Here is a 22,262-nt window from a genome sequence, read left to right on the forward strand (position 1 = left end):
TTTTTGGAGCATGAAAAAACTGCAGTTTTACTTTGTTGCCACATATCAGCATTATTTTTCTCTTTATCTCTTTGTAACGTTTGCACTGGGGAGTTTTATTTTAAAGAAAAAAGTATGAGTCAGTTTCATATATATTATTTTCTTCTTTTTTTAAATACTAATTTGTTTCAAATAAATAAATGCTGACTGGTAATATCTCAATTTTCACTGCTAATAAATTCCTTTTGCTCTCCTAGACTCAGGAAATTGGCTAATTAACCCTAACGTATATAGGAGCATGAAAAATGACATGGCATAGTATATGAAAGAGTGGAGCACATGTTGTAGAAATAGTCAGACCTGATGTGGAACCCCACTCCATTCCCGCCACTGAACTGGAGACCTTAGGCAAGTCACTTAATCTTGCTGAGTCCCAGTTCTCTTTGGTAAACAGTAAGATAATACTAGCTACATGGTTGTTGTGAAGATTAATTGAATTATATAAACAACCTCCTACCTGTCATAGTCTCATTTAAAGGAGGCACCCATTGGCTATTTTTAAAGTATGGATTACCAATAAGTCTGTGAAGGACTATTATTTTTGACATTGGTTACAGGCAATTCTAAAGAGAATGAAATGTAAATCATTTTACTTGCAAACAAAACATTATATGAAAGTAATTTAAATTTAAAATTTAGTTTAATTTCAAAAAAATATTTTACACCAATGTCTCTTGAAACTTGCCAAGTAAAACAAATTCCTGAGTTATCAAACCTTTACCCTTTAGAATTAAGGTGTAAAGTTTGTTTTGGGTTTAACCCATTGGTTCACAGTTGATTGGATCAGCAGCTCCGGAAATCATAATGTCCTTTACAAACGTTACATATTCTCTATGTTAAAGTAGTTGGCATAATCAGCAAGTTTGGACCTTATAAAGATTTCTGTGGTACGCTTTTGGAAATCGTTCTAAAGTGAATGTTGTAGTAAAAGTCCTCTTCTGGCAGGGGATAATTTAAGAGAATAACCTTTACTAATTTTTTGTGCATATGGATATTCATAAATAGATTTTTAAAATGCTGATTCATTAAGGACTCATAATTGATTATTTAGCCACCTTGCAGAAAGGATATACTGCATCTGTCCAGAACAGATTAAGATTTCTCTGCTTTGGGAGGGAAAAAAAAAATCACTGGACAGGATTTTGTACTCTTCCTGACTAATTCATATAATATGTCGTCCATCTGTGCAGCTGTCTCTCACTACTAGAAATATTTTTTAAATTACCTTTTTGTAGAAGACTTGCAAGACATGTAAGAGCTTTCTTCAAGTGCTACATATTTGGTAGTTGTATAGCAATTAAATTGCTTTAAGGAAATTGGCTGTTAACAGTAGCAATTTGTTACATTTTTAAATCTCGGGAATGCCTTACTTTGTGTCATTATTACGTGTGTTATAATTTCTATCTCCAAAGGAACATTTGGTGAATTTATTTTTATTGAGTAGACATCTCTAAAATTGAAGAGAAAAATCCAAAAACAGATTTCTTTTGGTTAGCTAAATGTCAGTTGCTTAATGCAAAAGATAAAAATACTGTTCTGGGCTACCCTCTTGATAGTTTCAAAGCACTTGCATGTGCCTCATCCCGTCTGATCCTGCTGCAGTCCTACAAGGGGAGTTGCACAGGTGTTACTTTGTTTTAAAGATCAGGAGATTGCTGCCTTAGAGAGTTTAAGGGGCTTGGCCAAGGTCACGCCTGAAGATTCTCTACATGTGTAAATAAATATTTAAAGATTATCTGTATCTGGCCCGTTCTCTGATTTACCTATAGCCTCTCTGTTGTCTGAATTCTTCTGGATAAAATGTTCTCCATTATTGTGTAAAAGCGATTTTTTCTTCCTCCTCTTTTAATGGGGAAATACTGATGAAACTACTAAATCTCTATAGGGAAGAAATAAATCAGTAAAATTTTGTAGTAAGATCAAAAAGAAGGGGGCCGGCCCAGTGGCACAAGCGGTTAAGTGCGCGCCTTCCGTTGCGGGGGCCCAGGGTTCGCCGGTTCAGATCCCAGGCGCGCACCGACGCACCGCTTGTTAAGCCATGCTGTGGCGGCATCCCATATAAAGTAGAGGAAGATGGGCACAGATGTTAGCCCAGGGCCAGTCTTCCTCGGCAAAAAAGGGGAGGATTGGCATTGGATGTTAGCTCAGGGCTGGTCTTCCTCACAAAAAAAAAAAGAGAGAGAGAGAAAGAAATACTAAGAGAAATTAACTTTAGAATGATTAAATATTCAGGAGCTGTAATTAGCTAAGCTATTGAACAGGTGAGCCTAATACAATAAAAAAGGTGTTAAATGATGTGAGAAAAATATTTATAGTTTAAAAATATAAATTTTATACTTACTTAAATATAATAATACTATGATTTTTACTGTTGAGTCTAACTTAAAAGAAAGGAGTTATTGCCCAGCTTTTCAGGATTTTTAAGACATAATCTTGAGTGAGGGGAGAAGACTTTCTCCATACAGAACCCAGAACATATATCGGGAAAAAATTGGAAATTTTTACTAAATAAAAATTAGTATAGCAAAAAAATGACTAAAATCAAAAGACAAACAGCAAATTGGGGAAGAAATTGCAAAACGCATGGTGGATAAAAGGCAAGTTTTTTTTGTGTATAAAAAACTTTTTAAAAGCATTAATATGACTATGGATGGTTAACGTGGCATGATTATAGTATTTAAAAATTAGAAGAGCTCTACCTGTTTATTAATAGAGGATTGGTTTAATAAAATGTGATTATCCATTTTATAGAATATTATTATACAGCTGTTAAAAATGATCATTCTATGGACCTCGAGGTTACTATGCTAAGCAAAATAAGTCAGACGGAGAAAGACATATGCCATATGATTTCACTCATGTAGAAGATAAAAACAACAACAAACAAACACATAGATTAGAGAACAGATTGGTGGTTATCAGAGGGGAAGTGGTGGGGAGGGTGAAAGGGATAGAGGAGGACATTTGTACGGTGACAGAGGGAAACTAGACTTTTGGTGGTGAACATGATGCATAGCATATGCAGAAATCGAAATATGATGATGTACACCTAAAATTTATATAATGTTATAAACCAGTGTTACCTCAATTAAAAAAAAAGAAAAGAATAATGCTTGACATTGGCACATAAATATTTGTTAAATAAATTAATAATAGAAAAAAAAAATGATTATCCTAGAAAGATATCTTTGATGAGCTACTACTAATTGAGACAGATCCTTGCAAAGTAATGTATATAACATAATCCCATTTTATTGAAAAGAACAAATCTTTGATATATATACAGTCAGGCCTCCCTATCCGTGGGTGCCGCATCCACAGATTCAAGCAACCGCGGACGGAAAGGCCTACGATGGTTGCATCTGTACTGAACAGGTACAGACGTTTTTTTCGTGTCATTATTCCCTAAACAATACAGTATAACAACTGTTTACATAGCATTTACATTGTGTTAGATATTGTAAGTAATCTAGAGATGATTTAAAGTATACAGGAGGATGTACGTAGGTAATATGCAAATACTAGGCCATTTTATAGTATAAGAGACATGAACATCTACGATTTTGGTATCCACGGGGGTCCTGCACCAATCCCCGGCTGGATACTAAGCAAGAACTGTGTATCCATGTGTTTGTATACATGTGGGTGGATAATATTGATTAACTAGGATTGGCAGGTGGCAGAAATTGCAAGGGGGTAGGGATATAATATTAGCTTTTTCTCAATTCATGTTAACATTGTTTCACTCATAACAATGAGTATACATTACTTGTGTTAATTTTTAAAAATTTGTAAAAAATAATAGAAGTGAGAGAGGCAGTAACACTAATACATAAATGAGACAAGTTCATAAATATGTACTTCTCAAAAAAAGATATGCATTGGCTGTTGAACATCAGAAGCTCATAAGTACAGAAATGCAAATTAAAATAGCATTAAGTTGTTATTTTTGGGGGGCAGGCCCTGTGGCGTAGTGGTTAAGTGGGCGCACTCCGCTGCTGGCGGCCAGGGTTCTGATCCCAGGCGCACACCTACACACCGCTTGTCAGGCCATGCTGTGGCAGTGCCGCATATAAAATGAAGGAACATCGGCCCGGATGTTAGCTCAGGGCCAATCTTCCTCAGAAAAAAAGAGAAGTACTGGCAGATGTTAGCTCAGGGCTGATCTTCCTCACCAAAAAAAAAAAAAAAATGTTATTTTTTACCTAGCCGATTCACCAAGTTTTAAAAATTTGATGGATGCCCAGAGTTAGCAGCAAGAACGTTCTCATGCACACTTAGAGGCAGTATGTATTGGGGAAAATTCTTTAGAAGGTAATTGGGTGGTGTTTATTAAATTTTAAATACATACTTGATGACCTAGAAATTCCACATGTAGGATTTTACCCTGGCATCCTACTCATGAATATGCAACATTGTTTATAATAGGAAAACTTGAGACAAAAGAAAAATAATTGAATAAATCACTGTACACTCATACACTGGAATATTATGCAGCTGTAATGAGGTATAGCACCAAGATACTTCACTTTTTCATGAAATATGGTATGTGGTAGTAATATGTGTAGTGTACTTCCATTTGTATTTTCAAACATTTTGTCTAGTGACCATGTACTAGGAAATTTTGGAAGAGATTTCAGTAAATTATTGATGGTGTTTACTCTGAGAAATAATAGTAGGATCTGGAGTATGAGGCAGATTCATTTCCATTACATAATCCTTTGTAGTTTTCAATGTTTTTTGCCATATGCATATTATTTTCATACTTTTTAAATAATTTCGGAAAAGCCATTGAAAAAGAAAAGTTCCTCAAATTGAATAAATTGATCTTTATAAAACACTAAAGAAGAAAAATGAATCAAATTTGGTTTTTTTCTTGTAATTGGGAATGGTGGTTATTAGAGCAAAATCTGAAAAACAGAACTCATGCTTTTCTTTATCATGCCTGCTCCTACCACAGCCTTTCCCATCTTCTGAAATGGCAGCAGTACCCACCCAGCTGCTAGAGCCAGAAAACTAGAAATCATCCTTGATTCCTGTCCTCCCTCATGCCCAAATCCAATTCTCCCTGACAACTCTGACCTCCAGATGTAGCCCGAATCCTTCCATGTCTGTCCGTCTCTGCTATTACCACCTGGTCCAGGCCACCGTCAGTCTCTTGCCTGGATACCCATTTGCTGGCTAGCTTCCGGTCTTGCTCTTGTATAGTCCATTCTTCCCATATTGTCCAGAATGAACTTTTAAATATGCAAATCAGATTTCATCACCTCCTAAACTTACAACCCTAGATTGACTTTGAATAAATCCAGATGCTTGCTCTGGCCTACAGGTCCGTGTGTGATCTGCCCCTTATCAGCTCTCCACTGTTGCTGTAACTAGAGTCCCCTCGCTGACTGTCCTTCAGCTACACAGCCAGCCTTCTGTTTTCACACTTTGCAGAGTCATGCCCACCTTGGAGCACTTGCAGGAGCCACTCCCAGGTCTTCACTGACAGGTTCATTTCTATCTTGCTGGTCTCAACTTGAAGATCTCCCCTTCAACTTGGTCTTCCCAGTAAGCCAATCTGAAGAAGATCCCCATCCAATGGCATGACATTATCCTGTTTCATTTTCTTCTCAGCGCTTAACATTGCAAGACAATTGTGCCATTTTTCACATTGGCATTCTACAATTAACTGAAGTAGGTAATCTTACATTCCAACAATGTATGTTTTCCCCATGGGAGCCAAGAGAGCATTTTCATTTTGAATGGGAGGGAAAATAGCCCATAAATGTGGTTAGTGTTTTTTGTTTTTTTTTTTACAAGTAATGAGATTTATTTGTTGTAATTGTTTTTGTGTGTGTGTGTGTAAGGAAGATAAGCCCTGAGCTAACATCCACGCCAATCCTCCTCTTTTTTTTTGCTGAGGAAGACTGGCCCTAGGCTAACATCTGTGCCCATCTTCCTCCACTTTATATGGGAGGCCGCCACAGCATGGCCTGACAAGTGGTGCACCAGTGCGCGCCCGGGATCTGAACCCAGGCTGCCAGCAGCGGAGCGCGCACACTTAACTACTACATAACTGCTACGCCACGGGGCCAGCCCAGTGGTTAGTGTCTTTAAGTTGACATTCAAGGAAAAAGAAGGCACTCATCACAGCTACAAGATTTATTTTGTCCCAAGAGTAGCCCCGATGCATAAAACCCAGGAATCTTCCTACCAGTTCATCGCTTATTTCAGACAAGATCTACCTGGAAAGTCTGGTCTTATTTAGTCTGATATACTTTGTCCTAAGTTCAGCCTCTCCCCTTCCATTCCAGATTCCTCTGTCTCTCAGAGATTCTTTTCATGACATCACCAAACCCTATCCTGGAGAGGTTAAGAACTGCAGTGTTTTGGGCTTAATTATTACATAAAATTCTCTGAGCTAGCAGTTTGCATTGTACCTTTAATGCCATGGAAAACCCAAACTCATTTAGCAGAAGGTAGAGAAGGAAGGTTTTTTTCTCTCTTCCTTTTCCTTAAAGGTAAAATGAGAGAGATTATTATTTCTAATTTCAAAATACTATTGTGATCTTTTCATTTTAGCATTTTATGATATTTTCTAAAAAATTAAATTAAATTGCCAAAAGCTATAGTTTTTTATGTCACCACTCATTTATCTGAGTATTTTCTTAAAGGTCAAATAAGAATGATTCTGTGGTCTCAAAATACTGTGCTGATGTTTTCATCTTTGCATTTTACAGAGCTAACACACACTAAAGGTTTTTAAAAGTTATAGTTATGTTTGTCAACAGTCATATATTTTGAATATTCTTCTAGGAAATAAGTAGTTTTACTATCAAAGCTCCACCAACCACTTACTTAGTATCTTGAAACATTTTTTAATGTTAATATCAGCATTAGGAGGCTACCAAAAGTTTAAAATCATGTGGACTACCCATTTTGATTATTCTTACTTTGTAAAAGTTGTTAGGAGTTTAGTTACATTTTTCAGTATTTTTTTGCTATAATAGAAAGGATCTTAATTACTGAAAATATATAAACCTGAAAGTTAAAGGTAAAATAAATAAAAGTGTCAATACATGTAAAATATTTTAACTATGAGTAATAAACTTTGCTTAGAGTACTTCCTGAATTTTATAGAAAAAAATATGGATTACAGTAATGTTAGCAATGGATTTGTTGCTGAAATAGATAAATCATCAAATTATGGCATCTGTGTGAATGTCAAATTGAGGGAGTGGTGGTGGTAAAAGAAATAGAATTATATCTCTGCCTTTAGGTCTTCTCCAGGTAGGGAGATAAGCTTAAGCATGTAAAAAGTTAAATAACAGAAAAGATGTCACCAAGAAGCATATAGCTAATTATACACAGATGATCCTTTAGCACTGACTGTATTTTATGGAAGGATGTCACTGAAGGCCAAAACAGAACAGACACTGATTTCATTGTAGTACTTCACATTCTGTTGAGAAGGATACCTGTCTTTATTGTTGACTTTTCCTCGACAATTATTCTTCCTCTTTATTCTTTTGTCGTGACTTTTTCTAATCTTTATGTTTTTAAAACTTTAGCTGACAAACTGTTCCGTAACACAGTTTTCCACTGCCTCTAAACCATAAGTTGTAGGCAGAAGGCAGGAAAATGAGAATGAAGTAGCTTGATAGCTTTATTCTACAGCATCTGTTCAGAGTAATCCCTGAATCTGTTCTTACCACAAGCTATGCACACATTTCTGTTTGTGGATACTTCTTATGTAAAAATTCAAAGTTAAGAAAAGCTACCATTTTAAATTATAAGGTGGCTTAATTAACTGTCTAGTTTCTTTTGGTTGGTTAGATTTCCATTAGATGTTAAGAGAACTATCTGAATTTACATAATGCGGCTTAAAAAAGAACACACTAATTATTGGCTAATTATTGGCTCTCATGACCTAGACATCATGTATTTTCTTGAACTTTCTTGCTGTTAATTCATCATTTGGGAATTTGAATAGCATTTGTAGCATTTAGCTACATTTCCATTACAGGTCACTTAATTTAGCATTTGTTTTACTGATCTTGCCTTAAAAACAATTTATTGCCCACTCTGAAGTACAGTGATAACTCATTTATTAAGCATCAGGGAATGAGTCTTTCCCAGTTACTCCCAACTAGTTTAATATCTGGAAAAGACCCACGGTGAGGATCTGCTGAACTTACTAATAAGATATCAGTGTGCTTCATATACCAGTCAGACAAAGTTCACTTTCTTTTATAAAAATTTAAGTAGACCCACTTGACTTCTTCCCTAAAAACCTATGAAGAATGCCCATAGAAAGAACAGAAATGGTCCTCCAGAAACTGTTTTGCCTCTACTCGAGTGCCTGTACAAAAACTGAATTGAGTTGCAATTGATACCTCAACCCTCCAGAATTTCAGAGCAGGCCATCTTGACCATTAAAAAACCCTAGCATGTTTCCTCCAGTGCTTTATGTTTGCATTGCATAGAACCTGGCACATAGTAAGCACTCAATAAATTATGGTTGACTGACTGACTCAGTCTTACTTACTGAATTTGGCAAGATGTACCCCAAAAGTGCTTATTTTTTAACCTGTTGAACAAAATCATTTAATATTGTCCTTTTATACCTCAGAATCTCTGCCAAAAACTAACGTTAGCTTTGGCATAATTGATAGTGAGCTGTTCTTTCCGATAGTAATTGCTCCATAGCTTCAGCCATGTCTTAAGATGAGTGGTGCCAGAGTTTTAGCTTTCATGGAGCAGGTAAAAATTTCCCTAATTATTGAGAGACTGATCTTGGGCTGCCAGTGTTTTTCTTTCATCAAAAAAGGATACCAAAAACAACAACAACCACCACCCACCTACTATCATTATTTCATTGAAAAAGGTAAGTTAACATCACAAAAATAGGAAGGACATAGATTCAGAATAAAAGCCAGTCATTTAAATTGAATAAAATGTAGCCTACATAAAAATTTACCATCCTATCTTTATGTTCCTCATTTCACCGTATCTCAACTCTTAGAAATTGCAACTTCAGGTCACTTCAAGTTTGTGTTGGTAAACTATGTGACCAGCCTGGAGAGGGTGTTTTTCTTAAATTGGCTCTAAGAGGGCATATATATGGTGACACTAAATATAGGATTATATTATTTAGATATAAGTTAGGGGTGGGAACCCAAGACACAACCCTTTCATTACTGTGTCTTAATTTTATTAAATGAAGCTTGTGTTGAGGACCTCTGTGTCTTGGCACTGCCCCTAGATTTTGGGATTACACAGGTACATAAAGTAGAGTCTCTGTCCTTGAAGATCTTAAAATCCAGTAGAAGTGAGCAATCCTGGGCATTCTGTTTACGGAAAGAGACTGTAGAACAGAATTTGGAGAATTAAAAACCTGGGGTCAGTACTGATTTCATTTAGCTTGATCCATGGATGATCCATAAACCCATACAATGAAAAGCAGAGAGAGATAAATAAACATAGCCAAATTCCACTGTAGTCTTGGATCTTAAGTAATGTCTTGGAATGATGATATGTGTTAAACTCTTACAGTAGTGGAACAATTGTATCTAAAATCAAAGGAAAGAGATGTCTGGCAAACTAGTATTAGTGAATTACCATTTCTGAAGATGAAATATACTATCCTCCTATTCCATCCTGAAGTTTATTACAAAAGTATTTGGGTATAAATGCTTGTCTGTAGCTCCTCCTTTCTCAGGTTTAAAGGACTGGATGTGATCGTTTACAACAGATGGACCTGAGATATCCCAAGAGTTCTAAAGGCTACCAAATGTGGTGGGATATAATAGGTCCACATTGTAAAGAGAAATAACTCTGTAAACAGTGGGCATTTGTGCCTCCAATACACATTCCCAAATCCATCCTCATTATCAGTTTAGACAATTAAACTAACATCTTCCAGCTGGAATCTATGTAGACATTTTTGTGTGAAAATAAGTTAGCTTTAAAAAAGAAGTAGACATACCACTAAATTGTTTATAGTGACAAAAAATAAAATAAAAAATAAATTAGCTTCAATGTCCATCAGTATGTTTAGTAAAGAAATTCATTCCTACACTTATGGGGTATATTTAAATAAATTAGAATATATCCATTCAGTCAGGTGGTATGCACTCAACAACAGTGATGATGTACACTGATTGGCATGGGAAATGTCCATGAAAAAAATGTAATGTATATTTAAACATGTAGAATATGATTCCTTTCTTTTTTTTTAAAGTACAATAAAGTAAATGTGCATGCATGCCCACACATCCTAACTGCACTGAAATGCTTTCTCATCAGTCCTACTAGCCTTTATGGTGGTGTTCTCCAAACCAAATGATAGGATATCCCAGTTTGCCCAATAATTGGACAGAAACTGCATTCAGCTTATTTGCAGTCTGTTGACAGTGGTTAACAAGGAGATCTTACGCAAAGGACAGCTGGAAAACAGAATTTTGTCATCTTTGGACCACAGGAGCAGGTTATTTATGGAATTAGAGAGGGCTTATCACCATCTCAGTCATTGGAGCCTCCAGCCTCTCCTCCAATCCTACATAGTCAAATATAAGAACAGCAGTATTGAGGGTAAGAATAAACTAAAATAATAAGTATTCAGTTTCAATTCCATCTGAAATAACCGCCCATAAAATGCAGCAAGATATGGTTAATTTTAAAACATTATTTTGACCCTTGGTTAAAAAATTTAAGTGTAGGGGCCGGCCTGGTGGCTTAGCGGTTAAGTGCGCGCGCTCCGCTACTGGCGGCCCGGGTTCGGATCCTGGGCACGCACCGACGCACCGCTTCTCCGGCCATGCTGAGGCCGCATCCCACATACAGCAACTAGAAGGATGTGCAACTGTGACATACAACCATCTACTGGGGCTTTGGGGCAAAAAAAAAAAGGAAGAGAATTGGCAATAGATGTTAGCTCAGAGCCGGTCTTCCTCAGCAAAAAGAAGAGGATTAGCATGGATGTTAGCTCAGGGCTTATCTTCCTCACAAAAAAAAATAAAATTTAAGTGTAGGAATTCTTTGAAGATTTAACCCACATGCTGCTGTTCAGAAGCAGTAAGCCATGGATTATAAATTAATTTAGTCAAATGGCTACCCTTTATTAGCCACCCTTTCCCTGTGGGATAGCACTCAGGAAAGTAGTCCTCTCCAGTCAATTTTCTGTGGATGAGCTACCATAGAATCTTGACCAGTCTTAGAATGTCAGTCCCTGGAATTGTTAGTCCAATTCTTGGTACGATCTTAGACTACAAACCTGAAAGATGGGCACTGTGCGAACGTTTTCGGGAAGGAGGCATTTGAAATAAGTGAAGCTGAAGTTGCTTAATCTCAAAATCAATTAGCTTTGGGGATGCAGTTAAATGAAACAATCATTCATGCACTTTCTAATTATTCTTTTCTAGTTTGTGCTGAAATCTGAAAGGAATAATATTGGATTATCTGCTCTTTTGAATTAATTATCCCTGTGTGCCGATCTATTTGCATACAGAAGTAAGGCTTTACCATAATATACAGAACGTGGGGAATTTTTTTCTTCCAAAACTTATTAACTCCATAGCCCCAAGGAGTAACCTATATTCTGGACTGTGAACTTGAAGGGAGTTTGTTTACTGATCAGCTAATCAGAAATTGTTCAGGCAAGAATCCTCTAGAAAATTCTTCATTGGCCCATTTCCCATTTTGCTTAGAATAGCAAGCAGCAAGGAAGAGTAGACTGAAAGTCATACCTAATGAAATCTGGGGATTTTTTTTAGAATTGTTTCAGTTCTATAAATTCTTTATTTGTTGCATTTGATTATACAAAGTAGCCGAATGTATTTGTTAATGATCCAGATTATATCTGGACAATCTGTGTAACATATAACTTTCGGTACCTCAATTTAAGATTACTTTGAAGGGCTATACCATCAAACCAGAGCAACCCTCCAGCTACTTGATTCATTACAAGCTCTAGGAAAAGAGTTAACAACCCTCCTGTGGGATTCAAACGTGAGCAGAATAGCATCGTTAGTACTGTAGTTCCTTTCTCTGGCGCTATTAACCATTCCCAGGAGAGAGAAGGAAAAATACATAATGCACATTGCTTATTAGAGCTGTGAGGTCAGTAAATAATTATACCTTCTTGCTTTTCAGTGCAGTAGGGTGAGGAGGTATGTTACCACTGCTAATAAACTATAGTAAAATTATAGTCTCTAAAGCAACAACATAGCTTTCCACATTTTCAAAAGAATCATAGCACCTCAGTTTTTTAAAGACATGTTTCTAATTGCAGTTGCCAGAATCAGTTCTTTTTTGTTATAAGGTTTTCTTTTCAAAGAATTATTACCTTTGTAGAATACTGAAAATTTACTTTCATTGAAAATGGAGACATATGTTAAATAATACTCCAGTTTAAAATGGAAGAATTGGGAGTTGGAGGAAACAGAAATAAATGAAATTGGAGTGATACAGACGTTTGAAGTTCTGTTCCAGGATTCTTTGAACCAAACACTTGGCAGCTCCCCAAATCATGTTAATTGCCTTTTTGTGTATTCATTTCCATATGCTGACTCATCGTTTTGACTTAAAATGCAATCATTATAACAAAATTGGGAATATTTAAATATTCTTCCCTTTTATCCCTGCCTTATGGAACTGATAATTTCTGAACACGAACTGTTATTTTGTCTTTAGAATATTTTTCTAAAATATTATTAGTGTTTGTAAAATAAAGATAAAATGGATAAAGAACACTATGATGGCCTTTAAAATATTGTGATAATGAACTGAAGTTAAAGACATTTTAAATCCCCTGCTCTCTCAGATGAGATTCATTCTGACACAGAGGTCTAGAAAGCTTGAAGCCTTTGGTATCATGGGATGGCCCGCTCACCCTGACCTCCAGACCAAGGGAGCAGAGCGTTCTCTGGACTCATTTCCCTTTGTCACAAACCCACCATGTTGGTGTCAAATGCCTATTGTCCATAGATATCATTTTAGAAATTAGAGTCATACAAATATATAGATTCCTCTGGGGGCCTGCCCCGTGGCTTAGCGGTTAAGTGCGCGCTCCACTACTGGCGGCCCGGGTTCGGATCCTGGGTGCGCACCGACACACCGCTTCTCCGGCCATGCTGAGGCCGCGTCCCACATACAGAAACTAGAAGGATGTGCAACTATGACATACAACTATCTACTGGGGCTTCGGGGAAAAAAAAAAACGAGGAGGATTGGCAATAGGTGTTAGCTCAGAGCCGGTCTTCCTCAGCAAAAAGAGGAGGATTAGCATGGATGTTAGCTCAGGGCTGATCTTCCTCACAAAAAAAAAAATATATATTCCTCAGTGGACTCATAGAATTTAGAGACAAAAAAGATCTTAGAAATCATTCCATGAGTGACCAGAACTTAGTTCTGACTCAGTGCATATCTGCTGTGCAAGTAGGCAGCCATTTCCCCAACACATATGTATTTTAGCAGTGATGGCTCGTGGTGTGTGCCCCATGCTCTCCCCTAACCCAATCTCCAGGTCTTTGCAGCTTTGCTCAAGAGAAGGCGGGTGACCTTATTTAATATCTAGATATAATTATGCCCTCTCTGATTTCTTGAAACCCTTCCCTGACTTATATTTAAGAGTCAGCACACGGGCCAGCCCCGTTGCATAGTGGTTAAGTTCGGCGTGCTCCACTTCAGCAGCCAGGGTTTGCAGGTTCAGATCCAGGGCGCAGACCTACACCACTCATCAGCCATGCTGTGGTGGTGACCCACAGACAAAATAGAGGAAGACTGGCACACATGTTAGCTCAGGGCTAATCTTTCTCCAGCGAAAAAAGAGGAAGATTGGCAACAGATGTTAGCTCAGGGCTTATCTTCCTCAGCAAAAAAAAAAAAAAAAGCCAGCACAACTGTTAATCTTATAATTTTACTGAAATACATTAATTCTGTAGGTTGAAAGGATGATAACCAAAGCCGTCCTTTCCTATGAACATCCCATCTATTCCAAACTCAGCTTTCTTTTTGTTAGCATGACTTATCCTTTACTAATGCTTGTAATGTTTTTGCTCCCTATATAATTAAACAGTGATAGAAAAGAGTACTGTTTTCCTTCTGATATGAATGTGTGCAAAGAAGGAGAAAGAGGGAAAAAGAGAGAATATATATATATAACCCTTTTAAGTCTTAATTTTTTTAACATGTTGATTTTTTTTCCAGTATATCTCTGGTTTTCTCTTGATTAACCATATTAATAGCAAGGAACAAATGCCTGGATACAAAAGTAATTTGAATTTTAGTTTAGTACTTATGTACTGCTCAAGTTTCACATCTGAGCATGCCGCCACATTCTCTAATACCCTGAACTGAAAAGAACCAGTCCCTGAAGATCTGGAAACGGCTGGGTCCCTCAGCACACTGTCCTCTTCCTTCTCCAGGATGAAGTCATCATTCCCTCTTACCCTGATATTATAGCTTTGTTTTTAGTAGTTCCCCTAGAACATAGAAATTTGTAGTACATAGAAATTTGTAGTTTTACTTAATAGGCTTATTGACTTTGGTCAGTGATGGAATGGTCGGAATAAAAAAAATAATATGTCATGACAACAAATTAATGACCAATTACTATGTGCGTTTACCCTATGTTAAAATTGGAAAGTAGCTGTTCATCCTATTTGGATGACTGAATATTCCTTTAATCTAAGCCAACCAGGAAGATAAAAACTGACTCACATTCCCAGAACTTAATAAATATAAGGCATTTTCTATAATAAATGAATATTTGATTTTCCGATCTCAGTCTTTTATTTCTGTTTACTTTTTATTAGGTTTACTGTAAATCTATATTTTGGAACAAAATCTGGGTTTTGCTCTGAAAAGAAACAGGGAATAAGCGTGAAGCTAGCCTAGAATGTCAGATACTAGGTATCCTCATTGTTTTCCTTTTCTTCAGCGTTCCTCAGCAGCCCTGCAGCAGAAGCAGTGACAGACTGGAAGGGTTTACTCAGAGTTGTGAATGATATCCAGGGGTAGGAAATCTAGTGGATACCAACCGCACTATTTAAATGAAGTCCAACTTGGAAAGAGAGGAAAGTGAGAAGTCCACAAGCCTCCAGGACCTGGCCTCAACTTCACCTTACAGCTTCTCTCCTGCCCCCTTCCAGCCCCTCCACTCCCCAGTATCAGGAGCCCCCTCCAGTTTCTGGCTAGCCCTTCTGCTGTGTGCTCTCTCCATGTCCACATTCTCCCTCCCACCATTCTTCTCTCACTAATTCTTAGTCACCCTTCAAGAATCAACTCAGGACTCTTCTCCTTGAAGGAACCTTCTGTCATCCCATCGTGTTGGCTTGCGTGTCCTGACTCTAGGTGCTCTGAGAACTCTTCACAGGTTTATCCTGGCATTTACCATATTCAGTTGGAGCTATTTATGCTTAGGTCTTTCTCCCGTTACACTATAAAGTCTTCGAGAAAAGAGGGGTTTATTCATCCTAACCATCCTTGTAACCCAGTGCCATGCATAGTCCCTGGCAAATAGTAGGCGTGCGGTAGGTGTGCATCTGAACTAAAACTAAAATGGGGGTTTTCAGCTTTACGCAAGGGAATTTATTGGTCAGGAGAGTCATTGACTTTATTCTTTATTTGAATTACTGTATGTCTTGATGTTTTAAGTGGCTCCCCAGAAATAACTATACCCAAGAGTATGACCATGTCTCAAGAGCCACTTTCTGTATGTTTGTGTGTGTGTATGTTTAGGAATAACTTTTTAAGAAGCATTTCTCCAAGATGAGCCATGAGGCAATAATTTCTTTTTTTTTTTTTTTTTTTTATAATTTTATTTATTTATTTTTCCCTCAAAGCCCCAGTAGATAGTTGTATGTCGTAGTTGCACATTCTTCTAGTTGCTGTATGTGGGACGCGGCCTCAGCATGGCTGGAGAAGCAGTGCGTCTGTGCGCGCCCGGGATCCGAACCCGGACCGCCTGCATCGGAGCGCATGCACTTAACCGCTACGCCACGGGGCCGGCCTAGGCAATAATTTCTGACGCTCCTGCCTTTGACCCCTTTCAGATTTGAATTACATAATTTTGTTGAAATTCTTCAGCATAGATTAAATAGGTCAGGGAATGAGTGAGTGCCTTGGAAAATATACTTAGAAAATAGGTAAAATAGTGTCAAGAGAAACATAAGAAAGAAAGCCTAGTAACTAGAGGGAGGGCTTGGGGAGGGCTGGAGTGAGTATATAACTAATGAACCTTTGAAATTTATCTTATGTCCAAGAAAAGTTTTGTATATAATGTGAATGTCTATAACAGCCCATGGAATCTCAGGTTGAAATTAATTAAATGTTAAAGGGGTTTAGGTGGGATTTGGGGCATGGTGGGAATGTTTTCGTCTGATTCTGTTTTATATTCTACTTGGAATTGGTATACATCTCTATATGGTCTGTACCTTCTAAAATCTTTGTCTGTTCATCAACAGCAAGTACAAAGCAACTTTTTTCTGACTTAAATCAACACTAATTCTCAATTTGGAGATAGGAGTCAAAGCCTGAAACTGGGGGCCAGTCAAAGACAACAACGCTGGGTATTTTAAAATATCCAGAGTGGACAATTCACTGAGATGCCATTATTCAAAAACTCTCTCTTTCATTCTACTATTTAGAGCTGCAAAAAAAAAAAAAAAAAAATGGAATTAGTCTGACCCATAACTCTTCAATCTCTTCTCTTCTTTAGTGGGATTGGAAGGAACTGGCCCTGGGCCTCAGGAGGCAGCAGTATTTTGGCAGAATTTGGAACTCTGCATTTGGAGTTTATACACTTGAGCCACTTATCAGGAAACCCTGTCTTTGCTGAAAAGGTGAGAATCTCCAAAACGCTGTGCATTGCAAAGCAATACTTGTGAGAAACAGTTTCCTCTCTGGGGAGATTTAGTAATATTGGACGTGGAAAAGAACAACCAAGTTTAGTTTAATACAGCTCTTTATGAAGTTTTGTTACTTGCACCATTTCATTTAACCAAACCAAACCCAGAATCTTTTCCTGACACCATGCTCAGTATGAAAGGGCCTGGCTTACACGTCTGATTCTCTACACCTCAAGCCAGTCACTTTACCTTTCTGAATTTTTTTCCGTATCTAAAAATACATAGTGTTGTATGGACTTGATGAACCAAGTGTGTGAAAGACTTTTTAAACTCAAAGTGTTATACAGATATGAGGTACCAATTGAATTGATTTTTAATTTTCAAGAACCAAACCCATAGATATTTGGATAAATTCATTCACCCCACCATTGTGCCCTTAGATTTCACCCTACTTCTCAGCTCCCCTTTACAGCAAAATTCCTTGGAAGAGGTTTCTGTTTGTTATCTTCTCCTCTTGTCTCCCATTCTCTTGAACACTTTCCAGTCAGGCTTTTCTCCCAGCCACGCCTGTCACGGTGACCAGTGAGGGCTACACTGCCAGATCCGGTAATCAATCTCACCTCTCGTCTGCCTTGCCCTCTCAGCATCTGACGGACTTTGTCACTTCCTTCTCCATGAGACGCTCTCTGCACTTGGCTACAGGCACACAATACTACCCTGCTTTGCCTCCTTCCTCGCTGTATGCTCCTTCTCAATCTCCTTTGTTGGATCTTCCTCGCTGACCCAACCTCTAAATACTAGAAAGCCCCAGGACTCAACCCTGGGCCTCTTCTTTGTATGTTCCCTCCCTGCTCTAGTTCATCCATTCTTGGCTTTGCATACTGTGTATATGCTGTTGACTTCAAATTTATAATTCCAGTCCCAACCTGTCCCCTGAACTCCAGACTCTATATTCAACTATGTATTCAACATTTCCACTGGGAGGTCTAAAAGACACTCCTACTTAAAATGCCTCAGGCTCAACCCCCCGAGCTGCTTCTACTCCAGTCTTCAGTATCTTGGGAAATGGCTCCTCAGTTTACCCAGTGGCTCAGACAAAAAATCTTGAGGTCATCCTGGTTCTTTTTGGTAAACCCCAGGTCCAATCCATCAAGAAATCTTCTGGCTCTATCCTACTACCTCTGCTGCCACTATGGTCCAAGGATCCATCATCTCTGAACTCTGCGATAGGCGCCTGACCAGTGCGGCCTCTCTTGCCCCCAGTCACACCAATCCTGTTAAAACAAGTCTTCAATGGCTTCCCATCACACTCAGAACAAAATAAGGCCTCATGATGGCCTCTGAGGCCTGCATGACGTAGGCCTGGGCTTCTTTCCTTTGCTCTCTGACATTCTCCCTTTGCTTCCTCGCCTCCAGCCTCAGTGGTCTTATAAACCCACTCTCTTCCCAGGGCATTTGTACTTGCACCCCCTCCTCTGCCCAGGTTGTTCTTCCTCCAGTTTTCTGTGTGGCTTGCTCCTTTGCTTCTTTGAGTTTCTGCTCAAACATTCTCCCATCAGCCTCCCCAGATGACTCCGACCAACATGATACAGCCTCACCACCTCACTTCACTCTCTGTCCCATTACCCTCTCATACTTTTTTTTCTTAGCATTTATTACCACCTGACATATTATACTTATTTGTCTATTATATGTCTCCTTCCACTAGAATGCAAATTCCAAGAGGGTAATGACTTTGTTTACCACTGATTTTCCCTAGTTCCTTGTATGATATCTGGCATATGGTAGATCAGTATGATTGTATTCACTTACTGCTATTATTTTTGTAAGCTGGTGGTGACTATCTTTGTTCTAATTCTGCATCATTGAAATCAACTTTTTTTTTCTAACATGGAAAAATGTAATGAAGAAAGACAGAAGACTGGCACCAAAATTGCTTTTTAGATTTTCATAGTAACATTTCCTTTTCTATCGTAGGTAATGAATATTCGAACAGTACTGAACAACCTGGAAAAGCCACAAGGCCTTTATCCTAACTATCTGAATCCCAGTAGTGGACAGTGGGGTCAATGTAAGTCAAAAGATTAGCATTGTTTTAGCTCTTTATGGTACCCAGCACTGTTCTAGTAACAGAGAGAAGGAGCACAAAAAAGCACAAATTTTGGGGAATGTTTAGAAAAGGGAAAAGGGGGCATGGTTCCTTTAATAAATAGGCTTCTGTCATAAGACAGACTGTGAATGTTACCAGGGAACTAGATTGTTTATTATTCATGCATAACTGTGAGCGTGATGACATAGAAGCACATTTAAAGCAATTAATCCGAGAAGGAAGATCTGGTCAGGATGGTGTGGGGATGTTAGCCTCTAACAAGCTGGTCATGTGGATAGAAGGGAAAATTGTTCTTTTGTGCTCATGACTGTCGGGGTTTTGCACAGATCATTCTACTTCATAACGTTATCTCTTTGGCTCCAAGAAGAGAGAGGAGCCTGAATCTTTAAGGGTGGGAAATTGGAAGAGCAAACAGTGCTTTCCCTCCTTAATTTTAAGCCAGCAGATAAAGGTTTCTTGCCAATAGAGTAACCTTTAGAGTAGAAGGGAGTATTACGCCAGAACCCCTCACTTCAGATCCTTAGGGACTTGGACCACCAGTATAAAGATTCAGACTCATTGAAAGAAATATTCTCAAGCTGATTTGGAAAAAGAGGTGGTAGGTTAAGCAGCAACTGAGAGCAAATGAAGAATACCGAGTGAGATGCCTCGCTGTGCTGAGAGTATTAGCAATGCCTTAAAATTCTACTCTAATTTGAGTTTTCTTTATATTTAAATATATTTTTAGATGATTATGCTTCACTGTTACTTTGGAGGGACTTTTTAATTTAGTAGAAAAAAATGTGCTAAAATCTATGTGTATGTTTTGGTAATGGCTATGGAAAGCCTAACTCTGGAGATGATAAGACCATAATCAAGGTTGCCACTTAACCTAAGTGTGGTCTACAGATCGCTGGATGTCCCTGAGACCTTTCAGGGGATCCACAAGGTCAAAGATATTTTTATAATAATAGTAAGACATCCTGCCTTTTTCACTGTATTAACATTTGCATTTGTGTCGCAATAGCAGTGGTGGGTAAAACTGCTGAAGCCATAGAGAGAACCATGGCAGAGGCACCAGATAGTACTAATGTCGTATTCTTTGACGCAGGTAACAACAGCAACTAAAAAGATGCCAGTTTCACTTATGAATGTTCTTAATGAAGCAAAAAGTATATATATTGATTCTAGTAAATCTCAACCACTGAGTATATGTCTTTGTAATATTCTGTATGATTAAATGGAAAGTACGCTTAAAGCACTTCGGCTGCATAATGAAAAATAGTGGTTGCCTCAAAGAAAAGTAGTTGTGTCATTGTTTGAGTTGTGAGCTGAGCTGGCCATTTACTGCTTCATGGGTCACTATTTTTACTTTAAAGAACAACTGAAGACAAACGGTGATTATTCAGACTGGGTAATTGGTAGATATGGTCTCAAAAATGAACCTGTCACTTCAGAGAAAACTGACAGTATCTGTGCCAATGATAAAATTTGAGCTTCTAAATGAAAATTAGAAGTTTGGAAAACTTATATATGCCACCATGAGCTTATTCCCTTTAACCAACACTTAAAGATTTTTCTACTGAGATTGGTGATAATATTAACAAATATGGGTTTTTTGATCTTGTATAATGAAATGTGTCAGCATCTGCAAGTCTTCGTAAGTCAGTGAACCAATATTTTCCAAATGACCAAGGCCTGCTGTTACAAAATCATATGTGAGAAAAAGATCCATTCAAAGTACAAGATAGCCCAATGGATTTTAATGTAACAGTTCAAAAATTCATTGATGTGGTTTCTAATTACACATTGCAACTATTAAAAAACTTTAACCTTTAAAAAACCACCTGTCAAGTGTTTTTGTAGTACCAAAGAAAAATATTCACGATTATCTGAAGACTATTAAGATACTCTTCCCTTTTCCAACTGTATAAATATTTGAGGCTGAGTTTTCTTCATACACTTCAACTGGAACAACACATAGCAATAGATTGAATGTAGAGCAGATATGAAAATCCAGTTGTCTTCTAGTACCGCAGACATGAAAGAGATTTGCAAAAATGTAAAACAGTGTCAATCTTGTCACTAATTGTTGTTTCATAAAATACAGCATATTTTTATGAAGAAATTATATGTTAATATAATGGGTCTACTATTGTTATTTTAAATAAACTAAGGAAATATTTTAAATTCTGCTTTAATTTCCAAAATGGTAAATATTGAAAGATATTACATAAACAAGTTCTTTAGGGTGCTTATTCATTTTTAAGAGTGTAAAGATGTGCTGAAGCTAAAAAGTTTGAGGGCCACTAGATATTTGAGATAAAATACAGCTTGAGTAGCTTTCTAAGTACAAGGTAACTAGATATGACTCTCTAAAAGGACAAGCATTTTTAGAGTTCTCCTTCTCACGAAGGACTCAAAAGTTGAAGAGAAGTCTATGGTTGACTGCTTTCTTCCTGTGATTTAGAATGTAGAAGTCATTGTGAAGAGGGACAAAAGGAGTCAGTTGTACTAGAACATCCAGCTTCGCCTTCTGGGTCACCATACACTATGCATTTGGCCATGTTTCCTGGTACAAAGAGGCCTTTATATTTGGATTGCTTGTGGGCCAATTTCCTGGTGGAAAAACAAACAGGGTTGATGAGTCTCATGTCCCTCCTCCCCCGCGCCCATCCTGTGTTCCAGCCACAAGGAAGACACACTTGTGTTTTCGTTCTTTAATCAGGGCCTGCTTGGCCTCATCCAGGTCTTGGTTTGTGCTGTTTCCTCAGCCGTTTACTGTTCTTCCAGTTGCGCCAAGGCCTAGCTCCATTGCCGTTTCTTCTAGAGGCCTTCTTCTTCAAGACCCTGATTGGAATTTGTTGGCTCCCAGTCCTCTACTCACCCCCTTCTTTCTCCCTGTCCCAACACTTGGGTGCTTTCCTATCACAGTCCTTTTCCAATGATTCATATACTTACCCACCTTTCTGGGAATCCAAAACTTTTGAGAGCAGTGACTTTGTCTTAGTCATATTTGTTAACCCAAAGCATAGTATCTTGCACCTAGTAGGAGTTTACTTACTTGAATTTAGAGAATACTCATGCACTCTGTGTCCAGTCTGACTATCTTTCTGCCTCTGCTTTCAATGATGGCTCTATTTATTCTCTTTGAACAGTTTGCCCCTGCTCCTCAATTGTGGCTGAGAGGCAGCATCCAGTCCTGCTCACTGATAACATCTTGTGACTGTAGAGGCCAGATATGGGGCTCCGTGTCTATAGACAAAACAATTATCTCCCTTCTTTGATTAATATAACAA

General features: G+C 38.0%; 1 protein-coding gene across 1 annotated transcript in view; it reads left to right on the forward strand.

Moving 5' to 3' along the window:
• MAN1A1 (mannosidase alpha class 1A member 1) overlaps positions 1-22,262 on the forward strand; it is a 154,660-nt gene that overhangs the window by 113,734 nt on the left and 18,664 nt on the right. The window contains exons 6-7 of the mRNA XM_058566376.1: positions 16,745-16,868; positions 18,852-18,945. Coding sequence (XP_058422359.1) covers positions 16,745-16,868; positions 18,852-18,945 — 218 coding nt within the window. The remainder of the gene's footprint in view (positions 1-16,744; positions 16,869-18,851; positions 18,946-22,262) is intronic.

The sequence above is a fragment of the Diceros bicornis genome, chromosome 23 (genome assembly GCF_020826845.1).
Source record: "Diceros bicornis minor isolate mBicDic1 chromosome 23, mDicBic1.mat.cur, whole genome shotgun sequence".
NCBI lineage: Eukaryota > Metazoa > Chordata > Mammalia > Perissodactyla > Rhinocerotidae > Diceros > Diceros bicornis.